The sequence below is a fragment of the Girardinichthys multiradiatus genome, chromosome 20, assembly GCF_021462225.1.
Source record: "Girardinichthys multiradiatus isolate DD_20200921_A chromosome 20, DD_fGirMul_XY1, whole genome shotgun sequence".
NCBI lineage: Eukaryota > Metazoa > Chordata > Actinopteri > Cyprinodontiformes > Goodeidae > Girardinichthys > Girardinichthys multiradiatus.
Genome location: NC_061812.1, coordinates 14,535,498 through 14,560,946, shown reverse-complemented (window position 1 = coordinate 14,560,946; position 25,449 = coordinate 14,535,498). Strand labels below are relative to the sequence as shown.

General features: G+C 37.1%; 1 protein-coding gene across 3 annotated transcripts in view; it reads left to right on the top strand.

Annotated features, from left to right (window-relative positions):
- LOC124857508 (cadherin-22-like) overlaps positions 1 to 25,449 on the top strand; it is a 237,765-nt gene that overhangs the window by 133,614 nt on the left and 78,702 nt on the right. For 2 of the 3 annotated variants that reach the window (XM_047348787.1, XM_047348788.1), the window contains 2 exons: positions 1,556 to 1,850; positions 19,558 to 19,677. In XM_047348787.1, the coding sequence (XP_047204743.1) occupies positions 1,556 to 1,850; positions 19,558 to 19,677 (415 nt within the window). The remainder of the gene's footprint in view (positions 1 to 1,555; positions 1,851 to 19,557; positions 19,678 to 25,449) is intronic. The other variant, XM_047348789.1, reaches the window with a different exon arrangement.

The window sequence follows — 25,449 nt, the reverse complement described above, 5'->3', positions numbered from 1 at the left end:
TGAATCACACAAAGGAGGATACAATGACAGAAAGACAGTTATAGCAAGCATGACAGTAGAAATTAGTCCAGGAGGAAAGCAAACCCACAATGTATTTATTTTTGTGTGTGGATTTGTGAATGAGGATGCACGGTAGGTAGTAGGTATGTATAACTTGGAGCAAATGTCTATGTGCAGGTAGAACGTTGTCTCCACGGCACTAGCATTTGTGCAAGTGGATTAACATGTGATGAGAACATTTCCCACATGCACACACTTTTCTGCAGAATCTAATTTAGAAAAAACTGAGTCAGAGAGTGTCTGCAGGAAAGAATGTCCTGCGATGAAAGAGTAAGCTCACTTTTATTGTATATCCCTCACAGTCTGGACCAATGAAACTTTTTTTATTATCCTAACTCAAATATTGATACCTCAAAGCAGCAGTATATTTTCTTGACTGTTCGTGTATTTTTCTTCAAGATGATTCACAATGGTGAGAAAGGGCAAAAATAGACCAACAAAAGAATGGGGGAAAAAATGGATGAGGGAAGCAATATCAGGGTACAGGCTTGCATTATTTTGCAGTTTTACGACAAATGCTAAATAAAAATCACTGCAAGGGTATTAGAAGTCTGTATTTAATTAAGCCTTTATAAAGTATTAACAGGGAGGACAGGGCAATTTCCCTTCTCTCATGGTTTTCTTCAGTGGATAGAACTATAGTTACATTGCAAAGACAGCTTTGAATTATGATCACAGATAGAAGGTGAGCGAGAGTGAGAGAAGAGCATGTCCATAGTCCCCACTAAAGAGCCAACGGGGATGTTGGGATGAGGGACTGATGCTCCTCTTATCACTACTGCTGGCATGTCTTCAAATCACATGAGGAGCCATGATTGCTTTGATTTATAAGGGGTCGTTTAGGTTCACTTTTCAGCCGCAGCACCTCTCTGTCTCTTCTTTTTACAATCTCTGAAATGACTATGATCCCTTAATTTAAGAGTCACATTCTGTGAACGGTGCTTTGTACAGAAGAGGTATAAATTATTATTAGAATATAGTCTTCTTCAGGTACACTGATGACAGTGTGTAAAAGGAAGTGAAAACAGGCCTAAATATGCATATGCATTCAGAGGAAAATATGAGGAAATGATGATGTCTGGACCAAAGCTAAATGAGAAAACTACCTGCAAAATGTGACATATGTTAGCATATGTTCAGTCCAACGTATGCACATGAAATAGGGTACAAATCAGCAAAAGGGAAAATTCACTCATTATATATATATATATAATTATGATCATATCATTAGCAAATAAATGGTTGGCAGTAAACAAAATCCAACAACATAAAAACAGTTACAAAAAAAATAGCAATCATCAATAAACACTAAGACTGTTCTATCTTCTGTGGTGTTTTTGTTCTTATGCTGTCCTATTTTTACTGTTTTAAATAAGTAATTAAATAACTACTCTGTTCTTAGAAATCTTGGTGTTGCACTGAAACAAACACACTGTAGGCTTTCTCCTGTTTTGAGCTTTAAGTTGCATTGCATTACATCTCTATCCATTTACAGATCCATACAGACTCAGACGAAGGTGAGGGCAATATCAAGTACACTATCTCAGGAGAGGGAGCAGGTTCCATCTTCATCATCGATGAACTTACTGGGGACATACATGCCACAGAGAGACTTGACAGAGAAGAGAAGGCTTTTTACACGCTACGAGCTCAGGCCCGAGATCGTCTCACTAATGCACCGCTGGAACCAGAGTCCGAGTTTGTCATCAAGGTCCAGGACATCAATGACAGTGAGCCCCAGTTCTTGGAAGGCCCATACATTGGAAGTGTGGCAGAACTGTCACCCATAGGTAAGCTACTAATCTTGCAGTACACTAATGCAAGAATAAGATATTTGAGCCTTTGAACTCGAGCTCAAGCTCTATGGTGTGTAGAGGTTGGTTATATAACTTATATTTAAACTATGCATGAGAAATGTATGCACCATACTGTAATGTTATTTCCTTTGATCAAAGAAAGCCTGAAAGTGTCTTTATTTAGTCTTGATGACACATTTTCTCCTACACCATCAATGAACATTGAAGGTGATGACATGTTAGAAAGTAAATTTGAATTTAAGTATAGAGTGATACAACTTTAACCCACTGGCAGAAATGAAACAGAAAATTAGTGTGAAAGGGCTGATATGTAGAGAAACCAGAGACAAAAAATTGTACCTGATGAGGTTTTGTTATTATGATGAGCAAAGGGGGTGGGAGGTACACAAAGCATAGGAGAGGTGCTGGAGAAAAACAGATGATTGTGACAGTAAACCCCATTTCCAGTGAAGCTTTTGAATTTGACATTACAAAACTGCTAATCTTGACAAACATAATTTTATTATTAGTAACCGTATTTGTGAACACCATGGCTGCCTAAAATTCTCAGTGGAATGGAAAAGAAAGGTGAAAGTAGGGTGTCTGGGGCTTCATTAGCATGGTATTAATGTCAAAACCAGCTGATGTTTAATAAGCAAAATTCTGTTTGGCTGCCAAGCGATATCACAATACTACTTGTGCTCAGGATGTGCTTGACACTGTGTTTTGTGTGTGTGTGTGTTCATATGCAATAGAGGTTCAGTAAGCGGGGGGCACTTTCTGTTTGAATGACTACAGGAGTGCTGCAAAATGGAATGAGTCTTACCCTATTCAAGCCTGATTGGAATTAATTCCTGCTTCCTCAGCATGATCCAAACCATGGGCATTTCCTGCCTACAGTGCACTCTAAAACTGAATTGGGTGAATTGGGTAAAACTGGAATGAGTATGTGTGTTATCATGACTGAGAGAGAGAAAGAAAATAAGAGGAGACATGTCAAAGGTAAGAAAAATAAGAGAAATCTGAAAAAGAAAGAAGGAATGCAGAGTTTCAAAAAACTATGCTGCCTCTTTTAAACAGACAACGAGTCTCACAAAAGAGAGACATGAAATAATAGAAGCTTTGCTTAGTTAATAGCAGTTAATACAGTTTTAATTATCATGACCCTTCCAACTTTAATGCTATCCTTTGTTTGACCCTGTCCTGCTAAATAGGTGTGCAGTTCATGTTTTAAACATTGCTGTGCCGTACTCTGTTTAATGAGGTAACATTAGCTGCTTAGCCACGCATTCTTCTGCCCTGCCCCTCTTTCCTTTGGTGCTGCTGCTGCTTCTGTTACTGAACATTAGACAAAGCCAGCAATATTTTTGGCATGTCTATGATAAAGTCACAAGGACAGTGGCAATAAGAGGTGAACAAGAAAAAGACAAAAATGCATTGGCTAGACTAGGTTTTCTACCCAATGTCTATCTACTTGTGGAGAGGCAGCACAGTGTGGTGGTCTAAATGTTTAAAAAATGGAGCAGACACTCTGTTTCAACTATTGAGGGATGACACTCTCCAGCCTCTCTGGGGATGTCTGTGGTTTTGAAAAAGAGGCTGTGACTGATTATCAAAGCTTGGATTTAGCAGGACCAGTGTGGCATTATGTTGTAGTTGTGGAACATTAGATGAGATCTTTACCCTTCTTCAGTTGCATCAGCATGTGCTTTGTGGAACCAAATAATTTCTTGCTGATAAAGCTGCTTTTAAGAGCTACCTCTGTGGTACGTGTGAAACAGACCCAATAGCTTTTTTTGGCACCAAGTCTAGCGTGTTTCTGGTGAAAAATTGGACTTCACTGGGACTACCCCTTGTCCCTAACCCTGCTGCTTCCACTAGGTTGTCAGCCAGAGTCAGAAACCTTGGTCTGAAAAGAGGAGTGCAGTTACCTTGGGGTCTTGTTTACAAATGATGTCAAGAACAAAATGTTACTGAAGGATTTGGGCTTCATTTGGAGTTAAACTGGTGCTGCTTTAGCATGTAACGGGGAAGGAGGAACTGAGCCAAAAGGTTAACCTTTCAATTTCTTAGCTATTCAGGCTCAGGTCCCTACCTATTGCCATGAAATATTGATCATGACAGAGAGAACATATATTATAAACAAATGACTGATATAAACTTTTTCCATTTAGTGAGACGTCACCCATAAAGATGAGACAAGAAGCTTGGTCATACGAGGGTTATCTGGGGTAGCTGAGAGTGTTAGGCCGGTGCTCCTCCACATCAACAGGAGTTAGCTTATGTGGTTTAAGCATCTTAATGTGGACATGGCTTTCTCCCTCTAGTTCTAGTTTCTATCTAGATTCTAGTGTACATTACTAAATCAAAATTAAAAGAAGGAACTGACTAATAACTATGTATTACTGTGCAAACAAAGCCTGTTTATCCCTTGTGGCTTTTCCTGGCAAAAGACAATTCAAAACAGTTAAGCCACGTCTACCATGTTTGTGCATTTGCAGTAAACATAGGTTATGTTCATGAACCTCAGTGTAGTCCTTCTAATGTTTATGCTAATTTGGGGAACATTGTAAAAAAGAATGTAATTCTCCACAATAATAACTTAAAAAAATAACAGTTTTAACCAGTTTGATGATTGTAATGTTGACCTGTTTTGAAAAAAAAATATTTTAAATTGGGTTTATATTTTTTTGAAAACGGTAAAGACAAATTATCATTAGGTTGAGTTAACTGTAAGAAGTGAAAATTGGTTTTGCCTTTGTTATTGTTTTTAGATAGATTAAGGAAAACTATTCAAACAAATTATTTTCCTAAATGATATATGGTTCTGTAGGGATTCGTTAATACTTTTATTTACCCTATGCGCTGTCTCAGCATCATACACAATTCCCTCTAAAGTATTCCAGCCTTATCAGTTTTTCTATACTTTGTTTTGATGATTTTTGACATTGTAAAATGTGGAGAGTGTAAAAGCTTAGTAACATGATCTGTAGTCTTGATTTTGTCTTTTTTTTGCATGAACTCAGGATACGCTCGTAACCCTGTTGGAATCAGCAGTTTTTTGTAATGTAATTTTGAACACGGCTCCTGTGATGTGATGCAGGGCTGCATTTTATGCTGTGATTTGAAGCAGGTTGTGAGCATTAGCCACACCAGGGATTTGCACACTGTGCTGTTTTACGGCCAACTGTATAGGCAAATTGTCTTGAAACACACAAGGCTATAATAGTAGGAAAGTAATCAGCAGTCTGCTGCCTGAGGCATATTCATCTTTACTTATCACTCCTGTCATGTCTCTCAGTGCCATTCTTTGTCAAGGCGTCAAAGCCTTCATTTCTGCCTCTCCCTTTTTGCACAGGCTTTCTGTCTCTCCATCTGCCTGTTCAGCATTTTTACATAAATAATAATTTTGTGCATTGTGTTGTTGTTTCTCAGGGTTACGAAGATAGAGTAAATAATGTGGCAAACATGATGTAGAAATCTTGGGCCTGAGATCTGTTTTTTCCAAGAAAAATATTTGGAAATCAAAATTTCTTTTGCAAGTCAGATTTACAAAAGACTACTGTGGAAATCATACAGGTTTTTAGTTGGAAGAAAATGCATATGGTATTGCTCCTCATAAGCAAGCTTGGCCCTTCAGAGCAGTAAAAAGAACAGTAAAAGGGTTGAAAAGGCTTACTATTTTCAAGTATGTTGTTTAACTTCAGTGGTCTTAACCCTACTACTTTGATTGTTTGCCATGTGCATTCTTTGTTTCCAGGAAACGTAAATAACAGGCCAAATAGCAGTGTTGATCACATACTAAAAGATTCCACGGTTAAAACTTGAATAATTCCAACTATAGATTACATTTACCCCTCACCCTCATTTTTAGCCCAACAAAGTCATGTTCAGGGGTTGGACAGCCTGATTATTTCAGTGATGTTGGGGTAGTGCTTTTTTGACCTATAAACCTATACTTTTCCTGAAAACAAAGAGCTAGGAGCTGCAGTATTTCATTCTTGTTTTTATTTATTTTTATGCAATTTAGTGACATTTTGTTGTTGTTGAAACAGTCACAATCACTGCAATTTATAGTTGTATACAGTCTGGTTGCGTACAGCATGAGTATTAATTTGCAAGAAATAACATTTCTTAGATTGATACCTTTTTCAGTCTTTCTCAACAAGCAACTGATGTCTAATTTGATTTATTCAGAAGTATTACATTTTGGATTATATTTTTGCCTTTCAAAAACCAAACAATATGTATGCCTATTACTACTGCAGGATAAATTAGTGTTTACATGTGTTAATACAATCAGTCTGTCACAATCTGGGTTAGAGGTGGACCAAAGCGAAGCGCAGACAAGAGCTTGGCGGCAGCATGTTGAATATGTCTTCAGCTTTATTCAAAAACTTTTTCAAAACAAAGCAAAAGCACTGCAGGTACAAACATAGACGAAAATCCAAAACTTACATAGTAGACTCTGCAGGCAAATTGTAACTCTGAACATAGCCGAAGATAGAGAGTGAAAGGGTAACGGAAGTGTAATGGAAGGAACCAGCGAAAAACTAAGAACATGACCAACTAATATACCGAGGGTAACAAAATGCAGATAATTAAAGGAACTAGGAACAGGTGTGACAAGGAGGCAGGGAGGCTGAAGGAACAGGTGAAACTAATGCATAAACTAAAACATGGGCGAAGGGACTAATTAACAATATAGAGACACAGACCTAAGCAAACCAATAGACAAAGATAAATAACCAAATGAAGCATAAGAAATCTAGAATAACCATGAAGTAAAGGAAACAGAGAAACTGGAGGAAACAGAAGTACAACAACAACCTAAGACCTGGCAAGGTAAGTATAAACAAAGAACCCATAAAGAGACCCTGTTTACAAAATTAAACAAACCTAAAACCACATTGACTGAATTAACTAGAAAAGAAGAAGAGAACGTGAGGACTAGAATTAATACAAACAAAATGTAAACAAACGTAAAACCACTCTGACTGAAATAACTGGAAACACGCAGAGAACATGATGACAAACAAAGATGCAAACAATAACTAAAGCTGACCTAACAGGAGGGAGAACTAGAACTATAGAAACTAAACATAAGGAACTATGCTAGAGAGAACAGAATAAAGGGAACCAACACAGAATAGAATAAACCACAGAAGGAGAACCAAGACGAGGAGGAACAGAGAAAATAAACTAGTAAACAAGAAGAGTGCAAAGTGAACAAATACCAAAACATAAATACACACAGAGATACTAAATGAGAAACTAAACTAGAGAATACAAGGAAGACAAGGGGACTAGAATAACAACAAATATAATAATAATCATAATCATAAGAAAACCATAACAAGTAATAGAAAAGCAACCACTAAAGGAACTAGGAGCGAGAGGAGAGAAAACAACAAACACTAGAAGGGAGTAGAAGGAAATAAACAATCAGGAGCTAGAGGAAATAAACAAACAACCAAGACTACCAAAATCCTAAATATAAACATCTTAGATGAAAAGTAACTAAACACAAAACCACAAACAAAGTCCAAAATGTGACACAGTCAGTGATAACCAATAGAGTATTAGCTTCTCAAATAAGCGTACGATTCTTCAGTGGAATATTTTAACCACTACCTGAATAAAGGACCAATGAACAATAATAAAAAAAGACCAATGAATATGGAGAAGAGTTTGGGAGATCAGGCATTAGTTTACGTATTCTGCTATTATGTGTATGGATGGCCACCTGTTTATTGTTCCCATGCCTAGCTCCAAGTGCACTTAAAACCTGCAGGTTGAGAAAAAGCAAGATAAAACACATTTATTTTGTCAAAAATATTTTTGTCACAATGTTATAGTCATATGGATGTGTACTACAGCAATAGGTTCTTCATCTTTCTTTTGTTATACTCCCTTTGGTCAGTAGTCAATTTATCTGATTTTTCCTTGCATCTTCAGGGGTCAGAGAAATATTTTTTTACTATAATAGTTTTTACTGGGATAAAGGTTATGCTTGATATTACTGACTGTATTCTGCTGCACATTTATTAAGTTTTACTGCAGCAATATAATACCATATTTTTTGTCCCAAAAGTAGCAATGGTATTTCACTTTTGAATGGATTTAAGGGTGGCTTCAATCAAATACGATATCTATATCTAGCCCTAATGCAGCTTTTGATCCAACACCTTTTTTTATTTGTTTTACATTTTATTATGCATTAAAATATTACAAATGTTAAGATGTGTCATATTCTAAGATCTAAATCTATCCATTGCAGAGCTATTTGATTAATGGTTGCTCTCTTACAGCCTATTCAGCAATCTTTCTCTGTACATTCAAATCTTTGTTGTACTTACTGAATAAAATAATGGATCGATCATTAATGCAAATCATCTACAATGGTAGCAGTTAATGTTGCCTCATGTTTATTTATAGGATAATAAGTACAAGTCTGTCTGTTTAAAAACCTTTTTTTTTTTATTATGAATAACATCCAATCCATCTTTGGTAAAAGCTCTGTGCTATCCCAATGGGCCTAACTGCATTATGACAGCTACTTAATGTCATATATTGGGATAAGATGCAAAAATAAGAAGTCTGTGACCTTATGGGCTATAAGGAATTCTGTTTAATGTGAAAAAATATACATCTGGTGTAAATATAACTTCTTTTGAAGATTTAAAATCCCTTCACCACTTAATAACAGCATGATCCCTTAATAAGAGATGTACAAAACCTTTAATAAATAATTGCAAACAGTTACTTGAGTGAGACCCCATTGCAGCGTATTTCCCAAAGTTAAATTTCCATCCATCCATTTTCTATACCCGCTTCTTTCTTACAGGGTTGCGGGGGAGCTGGTTGGTCTAAGGGCAAGAGGTGGGGTAAACCATGGAGAGGTTGCCAGTCCATCACAGGGCAACACAGAGACACACAGGACAAACGACCATGCACATGCCTAAAGTTAAATGTGATGCAAAAAATCCTAACGTTGCTTCCAAAAATATAGTTTTTTATCTAAATCCATAATCAAGAACCATTTCAAAGTCTGGACTTGTGTGTTCCATTTCTAAATAATACCTTCATAGGAAAAAAAGATTTAAAAAAAAAAGCTTTTCAATAGATTAAAATATTGAAATTTTGTGGGTTTTCTGCTCTGGCAATTACATTTATTTACATACAGTTGATATAAAACGTCTACACACCACTACTAAAATGTCAGGTTTTTGATAATGATTTTAAAACCTTTTCCACCTTTAATATTACACATAGCCTGCATTAATCAACTGAACTAAAAACTGTTACAGGGCAAAATGTGAAATAAAATAAATGAGCTACGACAACCTGGTTGGATAAGCTGCCATCAATTATAGACAACTTGATTATTTTTTAAGGAAAAGTTGAATTGCCCAAGTAGGATTTTTATGACATTTGCTCATTCATGTCATTTAACTAAATCCATAATTTGCGAAGCATTGATGGAAACTTAAACAGAGGCTGGAGACAGCTGGTCATATTTGTAAATCCGGCGTTTTGTAAATCATGCAACCACCAGTTCTCAAATATATTAACAATGAACATCGCCCTAAGCATCAAGATTGAACAGACCCCAGTAACTGTCAGCTAATGTGTATAACTGCTGACCCTCCGCCCCTCTGCTAGTGTAGACAGAGACAATGACTTACAGGCTAAATAATTTGGTGAAACCTTTCAAGGCAAAATGGAAAAATATTGTCATTTGGGATGCTGTGGAATGTGGGATGCTGATAGATTCCTACCAAAGAAGAGTGAATTATGAAAGTGAATCAAAAGTTGTTACAACAAACTATTATGTGTGTAACTATAAGGTTGTGGAAGCTTATGTAATCAGGCTGGTGCTAGCTTCTCTGTAACATATGTGTATGTATTTCAGTCCAATTGTAGAGGATATATCACATGACAAATGGCAACAAGTTTAAATGATTTATCATGGTCTTTATATGACAAAAGACATGATAAAGACATAGTTAATTCAAATTGATCTATAGATAGTTAAGTCAAGATTGGCTCAGATATACTTCCTTTTGGATGAATTTGCCCAGGAGTAACATATGGAATGCATTGTCTTAGCTAAAATAAACAACATTGTTGACACTTTTAGATTATGTTTGTTAATGCTTGGGTAGGTCATGAAGAACTGAGAACTTTTCACAAAATTCAGGGATGAGTTTTTTTTAGCACATTTGTGTGAGAAAGAAATGTAAACTAGACTGCAGTACAGTTAGGATGATACATTTCCAATGACGTTTATTGTACAGATGTACAGGTCCTTCTCAAAATATTAGCATATTGTGGTAAAGTTAATTATTTTCCATGATGTCATGATGAAAATTTAACATTCGTATATTTTAGATTCATTGCACACTAACTGAAACATTTCAGGTTTTTTATTGTCTTAATACGGATGATTTTGGCATACAGCTCATGAAAACCCAAAATTCCTATCTCACAAAATTAGCATATTTCATCCGACCAATAAAAGAAAAGTGTTTTTAATACAAAAAACGTCAACCTTCAAATAATCATGTACAGTTATGCACTCAATACTTGGTCGGGAATCCTTTTGCAGAAATAACTGCTTCAATGTGGCGTTGCATGGAGGCAATCAGCCTGTGGCACTGCTGAGGTCTTATGGAGGCCCAGGATGCTTCGATAGCGGCCTTTAGCTCATCCAGAGTGTTGGGTCTTGAGTCTCTCAACGTTCTCTTCACAATATCCCACAGATTCTCTATGGGGTTCAGGTCAGGAGAGTTGGCAGGCCAATTGAGCACAGTGATACCATGGTCAGTAAACCATTTACCAGTGGTTTTGGCACTGTGAACAGGTGCCAGGTCGTGCTGAAAAACGAAATCTTCATCTCCATAAAGCTTTTCAGCAGATGGAAGCATGAAGTGCTCCAAAATCTCCTGATAGCTAGCTGCATTGACCCTGCCCTTGATAAAACACAGTGGACCAACACCAGCAGCTGACATGGCGCCCCAGACCATCACTGACAGTGGGTACTAGACACTGGACTTTTGGCATTTCCTTCTCCTCCAGACTCTGGCACCTTGAGTTCCGAATGACATGCAGAATTTGCTTTCATCCGAAAAGTACTTTGGACCACTGAGCAACAGTCCAGTGCTGCTTCTCTGTAGCCCAGGTCAGGCGCTTCTGCCGCTGTTTCTGGTTCAAAAGTGGCTTGACCTGGGGAATGCGGCATCTGTAGCCCATTTCCTGCACACGCCTGTGCACGGTGGCTCTGGATGTTTCTACTCCAGACTCAGTCCACTGCTTCCGCAGGTCCCCCAAGGTCTGGAATCGGCCCTTCTCCACAATCTTCCTCAGGGTCCGGTCATCTCTTCTCGTTGTGCAGCGTTTTCTGCCACACTTTTTCCTTCCCACAGACTTCCCACTGAGGTGCCTTGATACAGCACTCTGGGAACAGCCTATTCGTTCAGAAATTTCTTTCTGTGTCTTACCCTCTTGCTTGAGGGTGTCAATAGTGGCCTTCTGGACAGCAGTCAGGTCGGCAGTCTTACCCATGATTGGGGTTTTGAGTGATGAACCAGGCTGGGAGTTTTAAAGGCCTCAAGAATCTTTTGCACGTGTTTAGAGTTAACTCGTTGATTCAGATGATTAGGTTCATAGCTCATTTAGAGACCCTTTTAATGATATGCTAATTTTGTGAGATAGGAATTTTGGGTTTTCATGAGCTGTATGCCAAAATCATCCGTATTAAGACAATAAAAGACCTGAAATATTTCAGTTAGTGTGCAATGAATCTAAAATATATGAATGTTAAATTTTCATCATGACATTATGGAAAATAATGAACTTTATCACAATATGCTAATATTTTGAGAAGGACCTGTATGTGTATAACAGTTTTTAGAAGACATTCCTGTTGAGACACTGGCATAAATAAACTAGACACAAAAATTAGCAATAAAAAGGAAAACATCTTTCTCTCCTTTTCATGTTGCTATAGGCAGTGTGGGTCTTATAGCTTCCAGAGGCCACTCTAAGAAGATTCTGAAATCAAATTTACATTTTTCTATTAGCTTTAATATGATGCTTAGATGATAATACAAAGTTGTTCACACGTTGAACTAAGGTTTGTGTTTTACAAAGCTTCCTTGTTAATATTAAATTAGAGCAATCTTTTTTCTTTGTTTTAAATATCCATGCAACTTTGAGCTGGGGTTTAAAATATCTAATCTAAAATATAAGCTATGCTGTCTCTTGACATCGCAAAAGTTGCATTGAGCAGTGGAAAGACTGAGCTTTTAGTTCTGGCACATATACTGCAGATAGATTATTGGCAGTGGCACCCTAAAGCAAAAGCTTATATGCTGCTCACAGCCAGCTAATATTGAAGTAATAAAGACAGGCCTTTTTCAATTTAAAATCACTATTACACCGTATTACAACATGCATACTAAGATATCCATCAATCAGTTTTTTGTTTTATTTTATATGAGCTGAGTGATAAAGCACTTTAGCACACTTTGTCAAGTATGAAACCATTTACTGTCTGAGACGGATTTTTCCTCTCCATTAGAAAGTTGAGTAAGAATGTAGATGAGCAGCTCTTGGTGTAAACATTTTCCAAGGGATAATCCTAGGATTGATGCAATTTTGTCAGAGATAAGTTAAGGCCCTTTGAGTGGCAGAGATATATCATGACATGACATCTGTGCCTTGGCCTTAAACCTCAGGTCACACTAAGTGACAAGTCAAATTGTCCAAAGAACAGCATGCAGGATAAGTTGCCCGGTCCCCGTTTTTTACAATAACTGATTTGTTGTGCTGAAATTCACAATTTAAACTGGTATACAACAAAGTATGTCTACAAACTCATTTTTCAATGAATTTGATGGTTACTCTAGATAATGTGTAATCTAATGCATTTTTGTGATTATTATGTCCTGTATATACAAAATCTCTTCCTAAAGTAGCATTTAGGGTGACAAAAGACCAAATGACCTAAGCCGCTGTTTAGGCTAGCACAGATATTTTAAGCACCCTTTTCTGCTGCATTTAAATACCCTTTTCTGCTGCATTTGTATATGGTAATGACTTGCACAAAGCAGTAATGATGGGAAATGTGCTCTGGATCCATGTGTAAACACCGATCATATCTCAGTTTGTTTGCTCAGAGGTTCTTTTCTTGATTTATGCATACTCCATGATTGAATAAGAAACCTATGGAAGGCTTCATATCTGAAATCCCTTATAATTTATAGACCATAAACACTACAACTGACAGGGTGCATTTCTTTAAAATGTGACTGTACTCAAAAAATTTTTTCCTAATGTTTTGTAATTCTACACTATAAAAGTCTTTTAGTGTCTTACATTCCGTGATTGCAACATACAAGACAGACGAAGTATTTTCCTTACTGTTCTTGATCTCTTGACCTTTATCATACACAGTCACTCAGTTAGCATTAATAATTCCCCAAACCTGATACATGTAATGCAAAAATTCCAAAAGGGAATTTATGTAGTAATCACTGTTCTTGCTTTTCTGACTTGATTGACTGAAAGGTACTAAGGTCATTATAATAAACCCTTGTCATACTAAAGGCTCTCAGAGTTGGGTGTCCCTTGTGTGTACTGTGAGCAGTCAGGACTCCTTCCATACTATCCGTGAAGGTTTGAGATTTTATAGAAAAGCTTACCAATTTCCTACATTTCACATGACAAATTCCTACATTTTCCACACTTTCTGCCATGGTAGAACGAAGCAGAACAAGGAGGAAGAGCTAAATTGCCCTGGAGCTTTGGAAAAGCAAAAGAGAATGTTGTAAAGAAGGCCATTAAACCAAACTAGGGATGACGAAGGGGAATACACGTCAGTGGGGCGCAAAGAGAGGCAGTGACACTTTGCGTCCTCGCGAGTAGCTCTGAGCAGTGTCACATATAAAACAATTGGATGTGAAGACTTTTTCCCGCTGAGCAGTTATGACTTCACAGTAGTAAAATAATTTTGGAACCATAGGAGAATGGAAAGCAATGGAGGCAACTTACAATCAATATGCCCTGCCAGCTACCTTTGTGTATATGACTAGCAACATGCTTCAATATGCACTCAACCACAGTGCCTGACATAATTGATTTTGGCTGATCTAAGCATGCAAGGTCATTTTACAGGAGGAGGGGATGCAGCAGTGATTTTGTGTCAGTATGTAAAAAAGTAGAAGTTTTTTTTTTTTTTAAAAAGCAGCATGATGAATCTACAGTAGTGATTTTCAAAGTTGATTTTTATTTATTTATTTATTTATTTTAAATGTGAAATAGTAAAAAAGCACAGACACTTTTCCGAGCAGTTTACAGTAGATTTTAACAATGCATAGAATAATAATCATATAAATATAAACACATGCAGCGTAAGAAGTAATTTATTGTAAAGGTATTTTGCTGGCTTCTGTATCTTTTAATTTTGATCTCATGGATACTATTTTTCTTCCATTTAATCGCCAACAGACAAAAATTAAAATCTGATTTCCTACACTGACTTACAATACTGTCTAACAAGACAAATCATGTTCAGATCAAATAAAATAGACAGGTTCAGAAGTAAAAAAAGAAAAAGATTTACAATGTCTTTCAGCAGAGATGAAAAATATCCCTAAATCCACGTTGAGGTCTGAACGAGGATCAATGTAAGCAGGCCACTGGTTGTAATGACACATTTTTCTTTTCCTTAAACCATTCAATATCACCCATCTTTCTCTGGCTCGCTCCTGCCGCCATCCCTCTCCTAGGGCATTTATGTGAATGAGAGAGAAATGAATCAGATTTGAAGTAGTAAAGGAATAACTTTTCATGTGAAAACATCTCAGCTTTTATGGCTTTACTAAATGATCCATAATGCGGGCAGGGAGCACTCAGTCCTGCAGATTTAGGTGGGTCGAGGCAGGAGAGAGGCTCAGTGTTGCAGCAGTTAGACCCCTCCATTGAAGCCCTTACCAGTATCGCACCAGCTGAGAGGGGCACAAATCTCTTTTACGAGGCTGCCTTTTAAATAGCTGTCAGTCTAGTGTCTCACACGAGGCCCACTCCTCCTGCTCCCTTTGCAGTAATTGAACCATCTCTACTAGAGTGCTGAAATGGTGTTGGAAGCCATTCCGACACCCTGTGTTGATACCATTAAACCAAACTCATGCATAAATCTGACTATATAGCCATTGTCAGTAATCCCCCAATGAATCCTCTACACCCAAGAAGCACCCCTCTTCCTTGTGTATTTTCACTGTGAATGATTAGCTTTTTATAAACTTGTATATTATTTGTACTATTCATAAAATATAGTGTGAGTACTATAAAAATATAATTTCCATTCCACACATGCAATTGCTGCTTCGCTATTGTACATTCTGACAAATAAATCTCGTGACTATGTCGGAAGCATTTTTAGTTTCAATAATAAGATGCATTAAAATGATTTCAGAACTGCAAAAACATTAGTTATTCAAACTGTTAACTAATTGTCTTTGTTAAAATGTATGTTAATCCTACCCACTCTTGGGAAGTGTAAGCACCTAAGAAAAACAACTATATAATTATAAAAATGTTAACAAAGACTGACAATGAAGATTCAGATTAGTGATACATTTCTCCCCAAATTACGTACCCACTCTGTTAGGGCATTTAATGAAAACCAAAGCTGTACACTCATTAGGTCTACACAGTGAAGACGTATCGCAACCATGTCTAGTCCTAAGGCAAATCAAAGTGTGAGGTATTTCAAAACAATTTTGGTTTAATGAATGGTCCTTTCATTTCCTGTTACAAATTTGCATATTTTGTTGTCTGTCATTAAACAAAGTTTTACTATTTTGTCCTTAAAAAAGGTTCCAACAGTTTGGGTGTCCCTGTACTTCAAAGGTTAGTTCTGTCAGCTGAAAGGTTTCCCTCTATGAATCTTTGCTCTAGTCCTTACTGTGCTCTCTGTGTGTGGTTTCCTCCTACTGTCCAAAGGTCCCCATTAGCTCGCCTGTTAGGACTACTGTTCAAATTGACTGTTAGGTATAACTGTGCATGTCAATAGGTGAGTGTGTTCGCCTCGTGGAGGACTGTTGATCGTTCCACAGAAAATGTAATTCTTTGCAGGTTGCACTCTAAAGCTTCACTTCACACATTGATTCTGGAGCCAAGGTATGTTTATTGTTTAACAAATGAAAAGATTTGCTCTGGATGGGCAATAAATTAAGTTTGCATTAAATTTTTTGGGTTGACATACATTTGGTTAAGCAAGCTCAGTGTGATCAGATATGTGTTGAGTCAAGCATAAAATATATATATATATATATATTCTTCTCTAAAATTGTTTTGGGCTAGTCAGTGAACACCTATTTGCTCTCAATGTCTTGAGATATATTGTTTGCTTTGTAGGAGACTATAAGTGAGGGATTTCTAAGAAACAAAGACTGCATATATAGACAAAGATTTGGTAGAGCTTTTTAGCCCCATGAAAAATACATTATAAAGCACTTTGAAGGGATTACAAGCAGTGATGTACCAAGCTTGAAAACTAGTAAAGAATGTTGGTCTGAATGTAGTTTGTTTTACTAATTTGGGGACTTAAATAATATAATTACTGGCTATTATGATTATTTGTAAATAATATGAATAATGAAAAATGCATTATTAACCTGGTTATTGAGTCAAATCTGACCCCACCAAAACATTTAAAAAATAAAATCATTTTTCAATTAAATGAATCTATTTCTGGAACGTCTTTCTAATTATTGAACTACTAAAGCAATAAGTGGCCTGTGTCTGAAGTGAGACTGATGTTGCAAAATGATGAATGAGCAGCATGTATGGTGCTTTTCACTCTTCGTTCACTAATCAAAGAGCTATTACATTACAAACTATATTTATTTATTGTCGAATGTATCCATATAACATTTTACAATGCACAGTAATTTACTATTTTTATTTTATCATAACTAATCCAAAAAAACACCCAAAACGTTTTTACACAAGTAGTGCACAGAAAATCCATGTTTTGTTTTAGTTTTACTCATTTTAGTCCAAACGCAATTTGTAATTGAAGTTTCACTGGTGTATAAAAAACATATCTTTGGATTGTGAACCGCAAAATATATATGTTTCCCTGCTGTATATATAATCAGTATGCTTTTTTATGTGTTCTTCAGCACTTACATCTACATCAGTGATGCCAGCAGTGTGTTATGATTTTACCAACAGATCTTCTTGCAAGCCAAAAAGTAAAGAGGAATTAAAGTTTCAACCCATTCCCTACTCCGGTTGATATAAACACATTAAAGAAACAGTTCTTACAAACCGTCTGGCATTGCTCACAGTAGTATCCAGAAACAGCTCGACTGAGTATTACCTGGGGAAAATTAGGATGAGCAAGTAATCCCATGGATAAAATGACTTTGTTGGACCCATAGCAGTATGGCTAATCAGCAGAATAAAAAATTAGATAAATTTATGGATTTTGCCAGAATTGAAAATACCTTGCCTTTCACAGCCTCGTATTTCCATGAAATGATATCTCCCTAATCTCTCAGCTAGCATGCTGCATATATTCATTCTTTATGGTTCAAAGTGATGTATACTCTTGCATATTTTGAATGGGTAATGGAATCAGGGATTCAACTTGCAATATGATTCAAAACCTCTTTCGGGCCCAGTTTATGGAGGATCAATTCTGCCATAATTAAGAATTAAGAATATGTACAGAAATAAATAAATGCTCAATAAATATAAAATGAAATATAAAGCATATGATTAAATACACAAACAATACTGTAAATAAATAAAACTCATGCAGATTTTAGCTATTCAGGCTAAAGCTAACCAGCCAATAGGCAGAAGACTCCTGAAGACATAGCCCCTCCTCATTTGCATAATGTGGCAGAAATGCACACAAAATGAAAAAAGCACTGGCATAAAAAAATAGCTTTGAACAGATGGAGTAAAAATACAAAAGAAAAATAAAACAAACAGAAAATATTAAAACATACATATAAATAAATACATTTAAAAATAAGTCATTAATAAATAAAATTGAAAATTGTAATGGATAATAGATAACATAATTATGACAAAGGTGAATAAATAAAGAAGCTAATTAAATTAGATATATTTATTTATGTCTCATTGAAAAATGTAATTACTGCCTACTTTTATTTATTCACTGTATTTTTTGTGTATTTAATCATATGCTTATTTATTTATTAAGCATTTTTTTTTTCTGTATATACTCTTAATTATGGCAGGATTGGTCCTCCACACAATTTATGTGCAATATTTTAAATTCCCTCAGCATTGTAAATCTACCTTTTGCTGAAAATCTCACAATGTGTTGGACAGTACCAGACAAAAATGCAACTGGCCAGCTTCTTAACACATACAGTAGGGTACAAAACAGGAATTCAAGGGGCACCTTCAAATGGTAATCCGAGGCATGTGATTTTAATGGCTGGCTCGACCTTAATGGTAATCCACTGCCCCTCCCCCCGCATCCCTCAGGAACTCCAGTCAATGACAGGAAACAAACAGTGCCCTGACACTTCTTGCTAATTAGTATTATTAGCATATGGTCATTATGTAGCTGGACAGTAGCATGACAGGGCTCTGAGATGGGCTACAGCGGTGACCTTTATTGGACGACACCAGATGCCAGTAATTACCCATAGCATCGGCCAGATGATTGGAGACAGAGGCGGACTCTGTGTTCTTTAAGGCCTCTGACATCTACAAACATATTTCCTTTTACCTCTTTTACCTTCATTTTGTATTACAAAAAAATATATTTAGACAGGAAAAATGTGCTTAAATGGGAAACAAACATGCAGTCATTTCTTACCATTCTAATTAGGAGCCTAAAGTTTTCAAAGCTCCGGGCTAAGATTTAACTAAAATGTGTAACTAAATGGGGCGATGTGCCTGCGTATCTGCTGCCGGAGGCTTGTGCATGCACACTGGAGACAAAAATATCTTACTGAGTATAAAATAATGACTTACCCTACGCCACCCTTATGTCATGTACAAACCTTTCTGGTGTTTGTTGCCTGAGTGCTGGTAATCAGATGTTGTTTGATTCAGATCTGTGTAGCTTGTAAGAGTCTTTGAAGATGTAATGTTAACTGTAGAGTTCCATGTTTTCTGTCCCCTGTGAGACTGTCTGTGATGAAAAGGAACAAAAAAAAATTTAAGTAATGTGGCTCACTGGTGTAGTGAGAATGTAATTTGAAACTTCAAAATACTTCTAAGGAAAAATATGTGCATAAAGGTTGAATTAGTTTACTTCTGCCACAGTCCACAAATATATTAATCTACAAAATATAAAATGTATGAATGCAAATGCTGGTAAGTGTACAACTTTGAACACATATTAGTTTTTATTCATGTTAAGAGATCACCTTTTTAGCTCACAAACTAAAGCTTCACCCAAACACTGATCTAAACCAAACTAAGCCTGAACCATTGTTGTCTATGCTGATGTGTTATGCTTCACTAGTGTGTTCAAAGGTTCCCTATCTTCCATTTGTCCTCACAAAGACAAATTTAAAACAATGCTAAATCTGGCCTGCACCTATTTAGAATTCCAGGACTAGTCTCTAGTGGCTCTCTTGTTCTGGAGTCTTTAATGCCATTTTTATTTTTACATTATGTTGTCTGTCTTCTACAGGAACGTCTGTCATGAAGGTTACTGCTTCAGATGCTGATGACCCTACATATGGGAGCAGTGCCAGAGTGGTCTACAGTGTACTGGATGGAGAAATGTTTTTCACTGTCGATAGACATACAGGTAAGAAGAATCTCCAGAACCTGCTATTTATTTTCCTATTGTTTCCTGTTCATTTAGAGTCTGCCATATATTCACAGACAAAAATGCTTAATATCCTCAATGCTTTTCATCAATCAATTGGTCTTGCATTGTTATACAGTTCTGGCCAAGAACTTACCTTTCTAATGACTGACAATACTTTGCAGTGTATATCCTGCAAAACAGAGCAACATAAATGTGTTGCAAGCTAATTTTACATAGCACTGGAAAAGTATTTGCCTCTGAATGGTGTTCTTCCAGTTTTGCTTTTTATCTTAAATGTTTTAGGTCATCAAATACATTTTAAGCTCAGTCAAAGATAATCTGTGTTCATACAAAATGGTATTTTTCAAATAATAATATAATGAAGATGAAAGAAAGCTATCCAAACCAACCCTCGTGAAAAAAATAATTGAAATGTCCAGCTACATTTTAGACAAGCTGAAGGTGACTGAGGGATGAGTGAGAGGTACTGAAATAAAAGAGCATTGCAATAATTAATTCTGTAGTAGGATAAAAAAAATTTTTTTAAACCTTGGAGCGAAAGAGCAAGTGAGAAATGGGTCTAAAATATGATAAAATCAAGGGGTCGAGAGGTGTTTTTTTTTTTTAAGAAGGGGTTTGACCACAGCTGGCAGAGTTGGTGAGCTAAGACAGGAGCTGGTAAAAGACAGGAGCACAGAACCAACAGTATTAAAAATATAGTTTACCAATGTAGTAGGAGGACAGTCAAGAGGCAGTCAAGAAATTATTCTTGGGTAGTAGGTTATGGTTTTCATTTGTGATGTGTTCTTACCATTTCTTTGTTCTTGCCATATTCTGTTTCTAATTGTTTGTTAAAGATTGCCTTATTAGTTAATTCCTCTGTGCTTATGTTTCAAGTTTATTTACTTCAGTTCTGCTCCAGTCATGTGAATTAGTCATCTTCCCTCAGCTCCTCTGCCCTCCCTCTGCCTCAGCTCTTCCACATTATCACCTTCACCCATTGCTCACACCTACACTCTATGCCTTTCTCCACACCACTTTCAGTATATAAGCTTTGGTTCCCATTACTCGCTGCTGGATTCCTCTGTTGGACTTTCTTATGTTTCGCTGCACACTGTCATATTCCTTGTGTTTCTTCCACCTGTGTTCCATGATCTGCCCCTCCTTTGAGTTCAAAGGCACGTGAACCGAACTGGTTCAAGAATGCGAGTTCCTTCAGTGGACAAAAGCTAAGAGAGAGCCTCCAAACTTTACCAGGAGTGGTCAACCTTACAGGGTTACACTAAGGGAACTCCGATGAGTGACTCAGGAAGTCAGAAAAGAACCCAAAACAACATCTAATGCAGCACTGGCCCCACTTTCCATAACTGAGATCGGTTTTCATGATTCAACAATGAGAAGAAACTGTGCCCAAATGGCATTCATGTAGAGAGTTTAAAGGCCAAACCCACTGATGACAAAAAATAACACAAAGGCTTATCTCACATTTTCTCAAAAATATTTTGATGATCCCCAAGACTTTTGGGGAGAAAAATGGTGTATTGACGAGACATACAGAGGTTGGACAATGAAACTGAAACACCTGTAATTTTAGTGTGGGAGGTTTCATGGCTGAATTGGACCAGCCTGGTAGCCAGTCTTCATTGATTGCACATTGCACCAATAAGAGCAGAGTGTGAAGGTTCAATTAGCAGGGTAAGAGCACAGTTTTACTCAAAATATTGAAATGCACACATTATGGGTGACATACCAGAGTTCAAAAGAGGACAAATTGTTGGTGCACGTCTTGCTGGCATATCTGTGACCAAGACAGCAAGTTTTTGTGATGTTTCAAGAGCCACGGTATCCAGGGTAATGTCAGCATACCACCAAGAAGGATGAACCACATCCAACAGGATTAACTGTGGATGCAAGAGGAAGCTGTCTGAAAGGTACGTTCGGGTGCTAACCCGGATTGTATCCAAAAAACATAAAACCACGGCTGCCCAAATCACGGCAGAATTAAATGTGCACCTCAACTCTCCTGTTTCCACCAGAACTGTCCATTGGGAGCTCCACAGGGTCAATGTACACGGCCGGGCTGCTATAGCCAACCCTTTGGTCACACATGCCAATGCCAAACGTCGGTTTCAATGGTGCAAGGAGCGCAAATCTTGGGCTGTGGACAATGTGAAACATGTATTGTTCTCTGATGAGTCCACCTTTACTGTTTTCCCCACATCCGCGAGAGTTACAGTGTGGAGAAGCCCCAAAGAAGCGTACCACCCAGACTGTTGCATGCCCAGAGTGAACCATGGGGGTGGATCAGTGATGGTTTGGGCTGCCATATTATGGCATTCCCTTGGCCCAATACTTGTGCTAGATGGGCTACCGAACCATTCTTGAAGACCATGTGCATCCAATGGTTCAAACATTGTATCCTGAAGGCGGTGCCGTGTATCAGGATGACAATCACCAATACACACAGCAAGACTGGTGAAAGATTGGTTTGATGAACATGAAAGTGAAGTTAAACATCTCCCATGGCCTGCACAGTCACCAGATCTAAATATTATTGAGCCACTTTGGGGTGTTTTGGAGGAGCGAGTCAGGAAATGTTTTCCTCCACCAGTATCACATAGGGACCTGGCCACTATCCTGCAAGAATAATGGCTTAAAATTCCTCTGACCACTGTGCAGGACTTGTATATGTCATTCCCAAGACCAATTGACGCTGTATTGGCCGCAAAAGGAGGCCCTACACCATACTAATAAATTATTGTGGTCTAAAACCAGGTGTTTCAGTTTCATTGTCCAACCCCTGTATGTGGAGCTCTTTGAAACATCATATTTATATATATCTTTCTTTCTTTTAATATATGTTAATCGTTTGCAGTTATGTGTAGTACTTTGTTTCAGCTATGATTGTTTTTAAAGCGTTTCATAAAAAAAGTTAGCATCTGGCATAAAACTGAAACATCAGTGCTCAGTTGTTGATTTATGGCTGTTTGAACTCACTACCAACTAAAAAACAGTGAAACATTTACTGTGGTCACAGTTTCAGGAATGTATGAACTGTAAAATATATGTTTTCATCACGAGCTTTATCCCCTGCAATTTAAACTTGAAATAATGCTCAATTCGAGACATCTCTGAAGTCCAAGCTTTTTCACATAACTAATAACTTAAAATCATATTTGAAAAATGATTTAAACTTTGGAAATAAATGAATAAACTTTCTTTCAAAACCTTGTTTTCGTTGTCATCGTGGAGTTTAAACAAAAATTCAACATGGAAGACTCAACACCCCGCCATGTCCAATCACTCCTCACTGGCTACTCCAATCAACGGCAGGTCCGCACTTCTCCTCGACCAATCATCTCCCAGGGCATCGCTTTAAAAGACCTTCTCCATGGAAGACACTGCTCTTCTGCTGAGCTTCAACCCTCCTCCACCCTTTCTCCACCATAGGCTCCCAAATCCTTCCAAATATACCAAGGCCTACGCCACCGCCAGGATCGGATCCCGGGGGGAAGACATACGTAATCATAATCCTAAGATGTTTATTCAAACCCACTTCATCCTGAGCATTTACGTCTTCCTACGGGGTCCGAGCGCCTAAGAAATAATCTGTCATAAATAAACCCTATAACCATCATCTCATTGTTTCTTCAGTATGTGAGTCTTTCCGGGTTCAATTAAAAATTAGATCTGTAAATGTTCTTTCACAGATTTTTAGTTTCTGTTTGTCAGTCAATTTTAATTGTATATAATTAACTCATGTATGCAGCAGTTTTTATAACTAGCTTCAAGCCGATAAAATAAAAATCAAAGGCCCATAGAGAGACACTGACAAAAGTCTAATTGGTGCCATAAACAACCCAGCATTTATTACTATTTTTTCTACCTCTGTGGTGTTTTAGTTACCTCTGCCTTTTAAACATATGACTTGCCATTAGATTGTCTCAAAAAGATGTATCCTTACAAACTATTCATTGTTGAACTCTTAAGTAGATGACAAGTATTTAAGTGAAATTGCTTTATGACTCCCCAGCAGCAAAGAAAATAGATTCGTAGACATATGAGAAGGTTTTGGAAATCAGAAGTTCATGTAAAACCCTAAAAAAGCAACATAATGTCTTCTTTAAAAAAGGCTTTAGGAACAGCACAGGCTTTAGCAAACTTCAAGATCATATCAAAATGGTATCCTATATTGATGACTATATTTCTGCAATTATATTAAGCTCATTAAAATCTTCATATCTACATGAAAAACTTATCATTTCCCTTGAGAATTGTAGTTGAAACTTTGCATTGGTGTTTCTTTGGAATGCATTCACTAGGGGAAAGCATCGAAGTCTTAATGATTCCTTTTTTGGTCTCCACTACTTTGATTTGGTCCACCTGGGTGCCTGGATGATAAATGACTCCACCTTGATGGGATAAGCCAGAAGGCTGGATGGTTTGTTCTAGTTCTTTGTTCACAACTATCATTCCTTCCACCTCCTTACTGCATCGTTTACACAGACATGACTAAAACGTTGCTGGCTGTTAAGGGACAAGATAATGGGGAAGGTCAATATAAAGGATAGGTGGAAAAGCTATGAAATTCACCACAGTAAAATCACTTTATGAATATTCCATTTTTTTCTCAACACACTGAAAGACAAGCTCTCACATAAAAAAGCAAAACTCTTTGATTAAATTGGATTTTTTTTAAGAAGTACACGAGTTATCTCAGTTTTGTATATGGTACATTTGTCTGCTGCAACATCAAAGCAGAATGACACTACCTATGAGAATGTGAGTGCAGCAATGCACTATGTATGGATCATCGGCTTCTATGCACATGGAGGCAAGTAATGGTACTGTGACAGTCTTTAAAAGGGAACTGACATCTCAGTCTTAAAACTGACACTTTTTTTATTTTTATATTGGCTGTAAAAGCCCAAACTGCAGAACAGCTGTAAGAACATGGTATTAGACTTTCAATTTCCCTGATATAAACAGACAATTGAAAAAAAAATTTAAATAATATATATAGGATTTGTTTCCGTGCCACATGCACTTTATTGTAAGTGGTCGTGGAAATATGACCCAGCTCTGAAGGTGGCTGGAATCAGCTAGCTGTATGGCAAAGTGTAAATTTGCTGTTTTTATGTGCTTTTTCTGTTGTTGTTATTTTTGTGGTTTTTTTTTTTTTTCAAAAGGAAAACATCTACTGGTTTAATTTCCTAATCTAATAGGTAGCACAACTGCAGACTTTTTCTGTATACACTTTATCCTCTTCTGGGTCACAGGGTGGCTAAAACCTTTCCATGTCAATGGTGAAGGGGTGGGGTTCAACAAGGAGATACTGTCAGTCCACCACAAGGCAAACACAGAGGCACACAGATGTCGTTAACTATACAGACAAACTCACAATAAAGGTCAATTTAAAATCTCAAGTTAACATGCATCTTTTTGGATTGTGGGAGGAGAAGTATCCAGACAAAACCCACACATGCACAAAAACAACATGCAGAAACCTCATAGAAATAAACCACCAGGGATCCAACCTTTTTAAGTAGACAGTTCTTACCACTGTGTAGATTTTAAAGCACTGGAGCTGATTTTAAACACTTTCCCACTATTAAAAAGACTGAATCGGTATTCTCCAAATTCTTTCTGGATATTAACTTCTTAGGCATGAGTGTTTTCTTACACCACACAAGAATTGTAATGCTGTTCAAGATGGCTTGGGCATGCTTTTATGCTAACTCTATATATTATTCATTTTATTAGCACTAA